The sequence below is a fragment of the Ovis canadensis genome, chromosome 6, assembly GCF_042477335.2.
Source record: "Ovis canadensis isolate MfBH-ARS-UI-01 breed Bighorn chromosome 6, ARS-UI_OviCan_v2, whole genome shotgun sequence".
Taxonomy (NCBI): Eukaryota; Metazoa; Chordata; class Mammalia; order Artiodactyla; family Bovidae; genus Ovis; species Ovis canadensis.
Window position 1 is genome coordinate 102429858 of NC_091250.1, and position 13704 is coordinate 102443561.

Consider the following 13704-nt stretch of genomic DNA (forward strand, 5'->3'; position numbering starts at 1 on the left):
TCTACATTCCCATCAACAGTGCAGGAGGGTTCCCTTTTCTCCACACCCTCTCCAGCATTTATTGTTCGTAGACTTTTTTATGATAGCCATTCTGATTGGTATGAGGTTCTGATTTGCATTTCTTTAATAATTAGCTATGTTGAGCATCTTTTCATGTGCCCAATGGTCATCTGTATGTTTCTTTGAAAGAAATGTATATTTAGGTCATCTGCCCATGTTTTGATTGGATGAATTGTTTGACAGAATTTTTTTAATTTATTTCTTTTTAATTGGAGGAGAATTGCTTTACAACATTGTGTTGGTTTCCGCCATATATCAACATGAATCAGCCATAGGTATACGTATATCCCTGTCTCTTGAACCTGCCTCCCACCATCCCCTCCATCCCATCCCTCTAAGTTGTCACAGAGCACCAGAATTGAGCTCCCTGAATTATACAGCAATTTTCCACTGGCTATCTAATTTTATATATGGTAATGTATATGTTTCAATGCTACTCTCTTTCAGTTCATCCCACCCTCTCCTTCCCCTCCCTGTGAAATGACTTAGAATTTTTGAGTGATCACTAGTCTTTGTAAAAGGGATTCAGCTGTGTGTTGGTAATAGGCATCAGGATAAATAGGAAATAGAAATTAGGAGGTAGGAACAGAAAATCTAGTCTAGCTTTCCTCACCATATGGCTAGGAATGAAACAGGATAAACTTGTGATAACAGCTACAGAGGTACTGTGGAGGTTAACAACCAGAGGTACTCTGTTTGAAAATGGGATTCTTTAATACATGAGATGTGAGTTGATATTATGGACTGGGAGAATACAGCGAAGGATTAAAAAGAGGTTGCTCTGAAAAGTGAAAGGTGATAATTAAAAGAGAAAAAGCCCTGGGAAGGGAGAGAAGATAGATACAGGTACAGATGAAAAAGTTGACTGTAAACAGGAAGAGGAAACAGCTGGAGACAGGGACGTTTTATAAGCATGTGGGCAGAAAAGCAAAGTTTTCCATGCAGTAGCATCAATTTTGTGAAACAGAAGACACGACCATCTTCTCTTGGGGATAGGACGCAAGAGGAGATGAAAAGAGGTGTAGATGCTTAGAAGACAGCATTTGGGGGAAAATAGAGGAGAACAGATTAGTATCATTGGGGTGCTAGATGAGGATGGACACTATAAATCTAATATTTGGGGATTTGTGGCGTTCTCCAGTAATGTTCACCATTCTGGCAGTGGAAATAGTTTGTACAGAGTTGATCCAAGTATTTCATGTTTCCTAGGTCAATAGGGTAGAAAGACACAAAAGCAAGTCACTGAAAGTAACGAGTGACTAGAGTCCTGCACCTTCCTGAAACTTCTATTGCAGGCCAACTAGTCTTCTGACTGTCCCTAGACTAGGAATTCTATTTCCTGACCCTGTTTATTTGCTTACAACATTCTTTTAATTTGAATTCATCTTCTTCATTTCAACTTTATTGTTTAAGCTTCATTTTAAATGTTATCTTTCTACAAGGCAATCCTTAGTTCTCTTTTTCACCAAAATTAAACTTTGCCTTAAAATTGTTATTGCATCAGAATTTTTTGCACTATTTATCAACTATTTCTTGACCTGCTATCAGACCCACATATCACTGCAGCTGGTATTCACAGAAGACAAAATAGCTCACATTGAGATTGGATACTATGTAACTCCTAGAGGGAAACAGACAGAACTCTATCTGACAAATCACAGCTTTTTTGATCCATCTCTCAGAATAATGGGAAAAAAAAAACAAGAATTAACAAAGGGGACCTACTTAAACTCAAAAGCTTTTGCACAGCAAAGGAAACAATAAATTTTTTTTAAAAAAAACCCACAGATTGGGAGAAAATATTTGCAAATGATGTGACCAATAAGGGATTAGTCTTCAAAATTTACAAAGAGCTTAACAGCATCAAAACAAACAACCTACACATAAAAAATGGGCAGAAGATCTAAACAGACATTTCTGCAAAAAAGACATATGGTTGGCCAATAGGCACATGAAAAGATGCTCAATATCACTAATTATTAGAGAAATGCAAATCAAAACTACCATAAGATATCACCTCACACCAGCCATAATGGCTATCAAAAAAATCCACAAACAATAAATGCTGGAGAGGGTGTAGAGAGAAGGGAACCCTCCTACACTGTTGATGGGAATGTAAATTGGTATAACCACTATGGATAACCATATGGAGGTTCCTTAAAAAACTAAAAATAGAGCTACCATATGAAGCTGCAATTCCTCTCCTGGACATATACCTGGAGAAAAATATCCAAAAGGATACATGCATCCCAATGTTCATTGCTGCACTGTTTACAATAGCCAAGACATGAAAGCAACCTAAATGTCCATCAACAGATGAATGGATAAAGAAGATGTGGTACAGATATACAATGGAATATTACTGAGCCATTTAAAAAGTTAGATAATGCCATTTGCAGCAACATGGATGGACCTAGAGAGTGTCATAGTGAGTGAAGTCAGACAGAGAAGGAGCAATATTGTAAGATACCACTTATTTGTGGAATCTAAAAGGAAATGATACTAAAGAGCTTACAAAACAGAGAAACTCACAGACTTAGAAAATGAACTTATGGTTGCCGAGAGGAAGGGGTAGTTAGAAATTTTGGGAAGGTCATGTATACACTGCTATACTTAAAACAGATAACCAACAAGGACCTATTGTAAGCACATGGAACTCTGTTCAGTAGTATGCGGCAGCCTGGATGAGAGGGGAATTTGGAAGAGAATGGATACATGTATATTTATGACTGAGTCCCTTCACTGTTCACCTGAAACTATCACAACATTGTTAATCAGCTATACTCCAATACAAAATAAAAAGTTTAAAAGAAAAGGCAACAAACAATAGCTCACATTAATATTGAGTCCTTCCTTACCATACTTCACCATGTCTAAGTACTTTCCATTGATTATAGATAGTTATATCAACAGTATATGTCATGAATTTTTCCTAGAACTATTTTAGAAATGAAGAAGCAGAGGCAGAGACAGTATAAGCATCTCAGCTAGCATGCGACAGAAGGAATAGCTCTAGCAATCAGACTCCAGCGTCTTTGTCTTAACCAACACACTCCACAACTTCCCACAGGCTTTTTATTGTATTGTCTTATATTGTAAATGAGGAGGTTATAGTTCTTATAGATTTCAGACTTCTGTAAGAAAGGATTCAGGTCTTAAATTTCTTTCCCTTAACCCCTAAAAATGTGTGTTGCATATAAACAGCTCTCAACAAATAGTTACACAATTAATTAATGGCTCAGAACCTGGACTCTCACTGAATCCTTGGAATGAAGAGTAATAAGGAATTCTCCAGGTAGTTTCATTTGGAGCATTTCCCTCCAACTAAAGCTATTTCCAAAGATTGCTGTTCAGTCGCTAAGCTATGCCCAACTCTCAACACCCCATGGACTGTAGCCCACCAGGTTCCTCTGTCCATGGAATTTCTCAGGCAAGATTACTGGAGTAGGCTACCATTTCCTTCTCCAGGGCATCTTCCCAACCCAGGGATCAAACCTAGGTCTCCTGCACTGGCAGGCAGATTGTTTACTGGTGAGCCATCAGGGAAACCCAAAGATGGTCTCTTTTATTATGCAATCAAGGTGATTTGGCCTCCTCTGAAATCTATAGATGAGAGAGTAAGTTTATTTCTGTTTTGTTTTTTGCATTTATTGCTAGTTTTCATCTAGTGCCCAGACTTCCAGAAGAGAAGGGAAATTCTCTACTTTTATCTAACTTATTTTCTCAGTGAAATACATGACTGCATGAGTTTTAAAAGTACATATATCAATCTTTAAACTTTAAATGATAAGATTTGGAAATCTTTTTGCTTTTTATTGGTTTTTATCCCCACAGCCCGGCAAGAGTCAAAGCATTCCCAGGGGACCGCATCCATCCAGAGAGCGATTATCATCGGTTGCACCTTACAAGCCAAGAAGAGATGTTCCTCCGCTCGTTCCTGCCAATGGCCTAGGACTTATTTCACCACAAGGGCCTGTGCTACCTCCCCCTCTTTTTAGAAACGGGAAAGGTGCACCACCCACTTCTCCTGGGACCACAGGTCGCCTGGCTCCACGTCCTCCCTTTGGCGCAAAAGGGAACCGTGCACCTCCTCCTGCTCCTGGTACGGAAAGGCAACTTTCATCTTCTCCACCTAACACTGAAGGGCGCCTTCCCCCTCCTACTCCTGCTAAAAAAGGGCGTCTTTCCTCTCCTCTTTCTGGCACAAAAGGGCGTCTGCCCCCTCCTGCTAAAAAAGGTCGCATTCCACCTCCTGCTCCTAGGACGAAAGGGCGTCTTCCCCGTCCACCTCCTGGCACAAAAGGGCGCCTTCCCCCTCCTGCTCCTGGTACAAAAGGGCGTCTTCCCCCTCCTGCTAAAAATGGGCGCCTTCCCCCTCCCTCTCCTGGCACTAAAGGGCGCCTTCCCCCTCCCTCTCCTGGCACTAAAGGGCTCCTTTCCTCTCCTCTTTCTGGCACAAAAGGGCGTCTGCCCCCTCCTGCTAAAAAAGGTCGCATTCCACCTCCTGCTCCTAGGACGAAAGGGCGTCTTCCCCCTCCACCTCCTGGCACAAAAGGGCGTCTTCCCCCTCCTGCTAAAATAGGGCGCCTTCCTCCTCCCTTTTCTGGCACTAAAGGGCGCCTTCCCCCTCCCCGTCATGGCACAAAAGGACGCCTTCCCGGTCCTGGCACAAAAGGGCGTCTTCCCCCTGCCCCTCCTAGCACAAAGGGGCGTCTTTCCCCTCCCTCTCCTGGCACAAAAGGCCGTCTTCCCCCTCCTCCTCCTGGCACAAAAGGGCGCCTTCCCCCTCCTGGCACAAAAGGGCGCCTTCCCCTTCCTGCTCCTGGCACAAAAGGGCGTCTTCCCCCTCCTGCTAAAAAAGGGCGCCTTCCCCCTCCCTCTCCTGGCACTAAAGGGCGCCTTCCCCCTCCCCGTCATGGCACAAAAGGACGCCTTCCTCTTCCTGGCACAAAAGGGCGTCTTCCCCCTGCCCCTCCTGGCACAAAAGGGCGTGTTCCTCCTCCTGGCACAAAAGGGCGCGTTCCCCCTCATGGCACAAAAGGGCATCTTCCCGCTCCCTCTCCTGGCACTAAAAGGCATCCTTCCTCTTCCCCACCTGGCACAAAAGTGCGCCTTCCCCTTCCTGTTACAAAAGGGTGCCTTCCACCTCCTCCTGGTACAAAAAGGCAGTTTCCTCATGCAACTAAAACAACCACAACCACACCCACTACTACTAATGTTACAAAATCCACTACCATCTCAGAACCCACCACCACAACAGCAACCATCGCTTCTACAGAGCCCACCACTATAGCATTCACCATCATTTCCTCTGAACCGACCAACACAACTACGACCACTTCCACAGAACCCACCACCATAGCAACAACAATCACTGATACAGAATCTGCCTCCCCAGCAACTGTCCCTTCTACTGAATCTACTACCATAACACCAATCATAACCACTACCACTGAATCCTACATCACCTCTACAGAATCCGTGACAGAAACTATGACTGCATCCACAGAGCCCACCATAACAGAAACCACGACTCTTTCCACAGGGTCTGCAACCACAGTAACCACCAATACTTCCACAGAATCCTCCACGGCAACCTTCATTACTTACACAGAGCCCATCACAATAGAAACTACCACCACTTCCTCAAAATTCACCAATAAAACAGAAACCATCCCTACCACAGAGCCCAACAGAGCAACCACCATCACTTCAAATGAATCTGCCACCATCACAGCAAGCATCACGACTTCCACAGAACCCAATATCACTTCCACAGAATCCTCCACCACAGCAACCATCATCACTACTACAGAACCTACCACAATAGTAACCAATACTGTTTCCATTGAACCCCCTACCGCAGCAACCACTTCAGCTGAACCTATCACCACAACAGGAAACAATACAACTTCCACAGAATCTACCACAGGTGCCATCATTATTTCCACAGAACCCAACAAAATAGCAACCACCACTACTCCCACTTATCCCTTCACCACAGCAACCACCATCACTTCTACAGAACACACTATTACAACTACCACTATACAATCCATAGAATTGCTCACCACAGCAACCATCACTACTACTACTACAGAACCCACAACCACTACTTCTTCTAGAGAACCAACCACCACAGCAACCACAAGTTCAACTGAACCAGCCACCACAATAGCAACCACCATCACTTCCACTGAACCATATACTACTCTCATAAAATCCTCCACAGCAAGCAATGTGACTTCCATGGAGCGTGCTACAATAGAAACCACCACCACTTCCACAGAACTCATTGATAAAACACCAACCATTCCTACCACCGAGCCCACCACAGAAACCACTACCAGTTCATCTGAACCTACCACCTCAACAGCAACCATCACTTCCACGGAGCCCACCACCACTTCAACTGAACCTACAGAGACAACAGCAGCCAAACTTCCCACAGAACACACCACAACAGCAATTACCACCACTTCAGCTGAACCTAACACCTCAATAGGAAAAACCATAACTTCTACAGAATCCACCACCACAGAATCTACTACCACTTCCACGGAATCTACCACAGCAACTATCATTACTTCCACAGAACCTACCACAACAGCAACAACTACTTCCACAGAGTCCACCAACTCAGGAACTGTGACCATTTCAACTGAACCTTCTGCCAAAACTGTAACCATCATTTCCACAGTGCCAACCACCATAGCAACTACCACCACTTCAACTGAAACTACCACAACAGGAAACATTATAACTTCCAAGGAACCTGCCGCCACAGCAATAATCATCACTTCTTCAGAGCGCACCACCATAGCAAACAGCACCACTTCTTCAGAACTGACCAACACAGCAGCCACCATAACTTCAACTGAACCTACCCCAACACCAGAAACCATCACTTACATACAGCCCACCATCACAGCAACCAACACCACTTCCACTGAACCTCCCACCACAACAGCAACCATCACCATGTTCACTGAACCTTATACAACTTCCACAGACTATGCCACAGCCACCATTACTATTTCCACAGAACCCACTACAATAGCAACCACCACCACTTTCATAGAGCCCACAACCACAGTAACCACCACTACTTCCACAGAATCACCCACCACAGCAACCATCATCACTTCTACAGAACCTACCACATTTTCAACAACGATAACTTCCACAGGACCCACAACCAAAGCAACAATCAACACCTCTGCAGAATCGACTACCACAGCGACCACTACAGCTTCCATGGAACCTACAACCAAAGCAACAATCAACACCTCTGTAGAACCCACCTCCATAACAACAATCATCACATCTACAGAGCCCACCACTATGGCAGTACCCACTACTTCCTTGGAATCCCCCAACACAACGACTATCATGACAATTATAAAACCCACCACAAGAGCAATCATCACAGCTTCCACTGAAACCCTCACCACAGCAGACACCCCCAGTTCCATAGAATCAACCACCAGAACACCAACCATTACCACTTCCACAGAACCCTATACCACTTCCACAGAATCTGCCATGGCAGCTACCATTACTTCCACAGAGCCCACCACTACAGCAATCACCAATATTTCTGCAGAATCCCACACCACAGCAACAAACATTACTAATACAAAACCCACCACCCAAGCAATCGCCATCACTTTGACTGAACCTACCACCACAACAGGAACTACCACAACTTCCAAAGACATTATTACTCATGCAACAATCATCACTTCTATGGAATCTACCACCACAGAACCCACCATAACATCAACTATCACTTCCACCAAGCCCACCAATCCAACAACCACAGCTACTTTAACTGAACCTATGACCACAACATCAACCATCACATCCACAGAAACCCCCACCACAGCAACCATTATTACTTCAGAACCCATTATCAAGAAAACTACCATCACTTTGACTGTACCTACTACCTCAAACAGAACCACTACAACTTCTACTGAACCTAGTGCCAGAGCTACAATCATCACTTCTAGAGAATCCATCAACACACCAATCAACACCACTTCCACTGAACCAACCACAATGGCCACCATCAAAACAAACACTGAACTTTATACTACTTCCACAGAATCCACAGCAGCCACCATCATTACTTCCACTGAATCAGCCACAGTAGCAAACAAAATCACAAAGCCTACCACTATAGCAACCATCACCATGTCCAAAAAATCCCCCACCACATCAATCAGCATCACTACTACAGAATCCACCACATTAGCAAGCAGCACCACTTCCACTGATCTCAATACTACAGCAACCACTACCTCTGGAACTGAATCTACTACCACAGCAGGAACCACTACAACTTCCATACAACCCACAGCCACAGCAACAATCAACACTTCTGCAGAATCCATCACCACAGGAACCACCACTTCTACTGAACTGAACACCAGAGAAACTACCACCACTTCCATAGAACCCACCACCAAGGCAGCTACCATTACTACTTCCACAGAACATTATACAACTACCACAGAATCTACTATACCAACCATCATTAAAGAGCCAACCACCACAGTAACCACCACCAATTCAACTGGACCTACAACCAAAACAGCAACTATTACCACAGAACCCTATCCCACTTCCAAAGAACCCACCACCACCACAGCAGTCATCACTTCCACGGATTCCACTACCATAGCAACTACCACCATTTCCACAGAACCCATCACCACAACAGCAACCATCACTTCCACAGAGCCTTCCACTGCCATAACCACTGCTACTTCCACAGAATTTCCCACCACAGCAACCATCATCACTACCACAGAACCTGCCACAATAGAAACCACCACTGTTTCCACTGACCGCATCACGATAGCAACCATTATCACTTCAGCTGAACCTACTACAACAGAAACCACAACTTCTAGAGATACCACCAGCACAGCAACAATCATTACTTCCACAGAACCCACCACCACAGCAATCAACACCACTGCAACTGAATCTGCCACCACAACAGGATCAACAACAACTTCGACAGATATCACCACGACCGTAGGAACAAATATCAGTTCTATAGAGTCCAACACCACTTTCATAGAACCCTATATCACTTCTGTACCATCCACCACAGCAACCATATTTACTTCCACAGAACCCACAACAATAGCAACCACTGAAACTTCCATATCACCCACCACCACAATGGCAACAATCAGTTCCACAGAGCCCAACACTACAGCAATCGCCACCACTTCATCTGAACCTGACACCACAATACAAATCACAACCACTTCCATAGGACCTACTACCAAAGAAACAACTATCACTTCCAAAGATTCAACCAAAACACCAACCACCACCACTTTAACTGAGCCTACCACCAAAACAGCAACCATCATCACTTCCATAGGACCCTACACTACTTCCATGGAATTTACCATGATAGCAAGCACCACCAATTCCACAGGACCCACAACTTCAACAGCATCCATCACTACGACAGATTCTACCACCACAGGAACCACTACTACTTCCGCAGAGACCCCCACCACAGCAACAATAGTCACATCTACAGAACCTTCCACGTTGGCAACCACCATTATTTCCACAGAACCCATCATCAAAACAGCAATGATCACTTCTACAGAACCTACCACTATAGTAACTACCACTACTTCCACAGAATTGCCCAATACAGCAGCCATCATCACTACTACAGAACCCACAACAACAAGCACCACTGCTTCTACTGAGCACAGCACCACTTCAAATAAACCTCCTACCACATTAGCAACCTTCAGCACTTCTACAGAACCCTATACAACTTCCACAGAATTAACCACAAAAACCATCATTACCTCCACAGAACCCACCACAGTAGCAATGACCAACATTTCCACAGAACCCACCACCACAGTTTCAATGATTACTTCCACAGAGTCCACCACCACAGCAGCAATATTCACTTCTCCAGAATCCACCTCCAGAGCAACCACCAGTACTTCCACAGACATTCCAACCACAGATATTATCAATACTAGTACAGAACTCACAAGAGCAGTCACTGCTTCCACTGTGTCCACCACCACCACTTCTACAGAGCCTACCACCACAATGGTAACCATTAACACTTCCAGAGAACCCTATTCCACATCCACAGAATCCACCACAGTAACCATATTTACCTCTGCAGAACCCACCACAATAGCAAACACCATGACTTCTACATCATTTACCACCAAAATGGGAACAATTACTTCCACAGAGCCCACTACAGCAACTACCACTTCATCTGAACCTACCACTACAACAGAAAACTTCACCACTTCCATGGAAGCCTATGCTACTCCCACAGGATCCACCAAAATAGCAACCACTAACACTTCCATTTATCCCACCATCACTTCCACACAGTCTACCACTATACCAACCATGACTATATCCCCAGAACCCCCCATCACAACCATCACTACTATAGAACCTACCATAGCAGAAACCAACACCGATTTCACCAATCTCACTTCCACAGCAATCACTACTTCAACTGAATCTCTCACCTCTATAGGAATCACCACAATGGCCACAGAGCAAACCGCAAGAGCAGTAATCATTGAATCTACAGAACCCACCACCACAGCAACCCCAATCACTTCAAAAGAACCTACCACCACAACATCAACCATCACCACTTTCACAGAATCCACCATCACATCAGCACCCATCAGTTTCACAGCACCCACTGCTACAGCAACATTCACAACTTTACCAGAATTCTCTACCACACCAACCAGCATTACTACTATAGAATCAACCATGCCAGCAATTACTACCCCTTCTACTGAACTTACTACCACACCAGCAATAACCACTTCCATAAAATCCACCACCAGAACAACAACCACCACCACTTCCACAGAACCCTACACCACTTCCACTGAGTCTACCACAGCAAACACCATTACTTCCATAGAGCCCACCACCACAGCAACCACCACTACATCTGCAGAATCCCACAACAGGGCAAAACTCATCTCTCCTGTAGAACTCATCAGCAAAGCAAGAACCACCACTTCAACTGAATTTACCACTGCAATAGGAACCACCACCACGTCCACAGAACCCACCACCAGAGAAAATATCTTCACTTCTAGAGAATCCTCTACCATATCAGCCACAATCACTGTAAATGAACCCAGCACCACAGCAACCACCAATTCCACTGAACCTAGCACCAAAATAGCAACTATTGCCACTTCCACAGAACCCTACGGCACTACCACAGAACCCACTGCCACAACAGCACCCATCACTCCCACAGAACCTGCCACAATAGCAACTACCACCATTTCCACAGAACCCACTGCCACAACAGCACCCATCACTCCCACAGAACCTGCCACAATAGCAACTACCACCATTTCCACAGAACCCACTGCCACAACAGCAACCATCACTCCCACAGAACCTGACACTACAGTAGCCATCACTACTTCCCCAGAATTACCCAACACAGCAACCATCATCAGTACTACAGTACCCATCACATCAGCCACCACCCCTGCTCCCACTAAATACATATCCCCAGCAACCATAATCACTTCAACTGAACCTACCACCACAGCAGGAACCATCACCACAGAACCCACCACCAGACCAACAACCTTTTTATCTAGAGAATCCTTTGCCACCACAACCACAACCACTGTAACTGAACCCACCATCACAGCAACCACCAATCCCACTGAATTTAACACAACAGCAACTATCCCCATTTCCACAGAATCCACCACCACAATAGTAGCCATCACTTCCACAGAACCTGCCACAATAACAAGCACAACTATTTCCACAGAACCCATTGCCACCACAGCAACCATCACTTCCACAGAACCTGCCACTACAGTAGCCATCACTACCTCCACAGAATTCCCCAACACAGCAACCATCATCAGTACAACAGCAACCACTCCTGCTCCCACTGAACACATAAGCACAGCAACCATCACCACTTCAGATGAACCTCTCCCCACAACAGGAACCACCACAACTTCCACAGAATCAACCACAAGAGAAGCAATAGCCACTTCTATAGAATCTACCACCGCAGCCACCACCATTACTTCAACAGAACTTACCATGACACCAGCAGCCACTACCAATTTGACAGAACCCACCATCTCATCAGCACCCATCAGTTCCATATCACCCACTGCTGCAGCCACCAGTACTTCACCAGAACCTTCTACCACAGCAAACGGTATCAATACTACAGAAACCACTGGAACAAAAATCACCACCCCTTCAACCCAACTCACTGCCACAGGAGCAACAACCACTCCCATAAAATCTACCACCAGAACAGCATCCATTACCACTCTCACAGAACCCTATACAACTACCGTCAACTCTACCACAGCAACCATCTTTACTTCCATAGAGCCCACCACTATAGCAACCACTTCCACAGAATCCCGCACCACAGCAACAGTAATCACTACTACAAAACTCACCACCAAAGTAATTGCCACCACTTTAACTGAACCTACCACCACAACTGGAACTACCACAACCTCCAAAGAACCCACTACAAGAACAACAATCAGTTCTACAGACTCTACCACCATATCAACCATGACTGCCCTAACTGAACCCAGTAGCACTGCAACTACTACAACTTCTAATGAAGCCACTACCACCACAGCAACCACCACCAATTCCACTGAACCTACTACCACCACAGCAACCACCACTATTTCCACAGAAGACACCACCATAACAGGACCCACTACCACTTTCAAAGAACCCACAACCACAGCAACCGCCACAGCTTCTAATGAAGGCACCACCACCACAGCAACAACCACTGTTTCCACTGAGCTCTATCCTACTTCCAAAGAATCTACTTCAATAGCAACCACCACTCCTTCTACAGAAATCCCCACTGCAGCAACAAACACAACTTCTACTGAACCAGCCACAGTCACCACCACCACTATTTCTACTGAACCCATCATCACAGCAGCAGTCATTACAGAGCCCACCTCTACAGTAACCATCACCTCTTCCACAAAATTCCCCAACACAGCAACCATCATCACTACTACAAAACCCCACCACTTCTGCTGAACCTCCCACCACAACTGCAACCATCATTCTTTGCACATAACCCATCACAATAGCAACCACCAGCATTTCCACAGAACTCACTACTATACCAATTACCACAACTTCCACCAAATTCCCCACTACTGCAACCATCATCACTTCCACCACAGCAGCAACTATTGCTTCTACAAAATCCACCTCCACAGCAACTACCACTATTTATACAGAATTTCCCACTCCAGCAATTATCAACATTAGTACAGAACCCATCACAATAACAATCACTGTATTTTCACAGACTCCACTACCACAGCAACCACTTTCAGCATTTTCACAGAACCCACTATCACAACAGAACTCACCACCTCTTCAACAGTGCCCATGTCTTCAGCAAAAGAGCCCATCCACCAACAATATCAGCAGAAATTACCTCCACAGTTCCTACCAAAGTTATTACTCAAATTATAATCAGCCCTCCCTCCACCATATTGCCCAATACAACTGTCTGTGTTTACAATGCCCAAACTACATCCACCTGTATAA

At 44.9% G+C, this 13704-nt stretch overlaps 1 protein-coding gene across 1 annotated transcript; it reads left to right on the plus strand.

Annotated features, from left to right (window-relative positions):
• Nucleotides 1–3843: 3843 nt before the first annotated feature.
• On the plus strand, nucleotides 3844–13182 carry LOC138442997 (mucin-2-like). The gene has a single exon (XM_069595083.1). The coding sequence runs from the start codon at nucleotides 3844–3846 to the stop codon at nucleotides 13180–13182; it is 9339 nt and encodes a 3112-aa protein (XP_069451184.1).
• The last annotated feature ends 522 nt before the right edge of the window (nucleotides 13183–13704 follow it).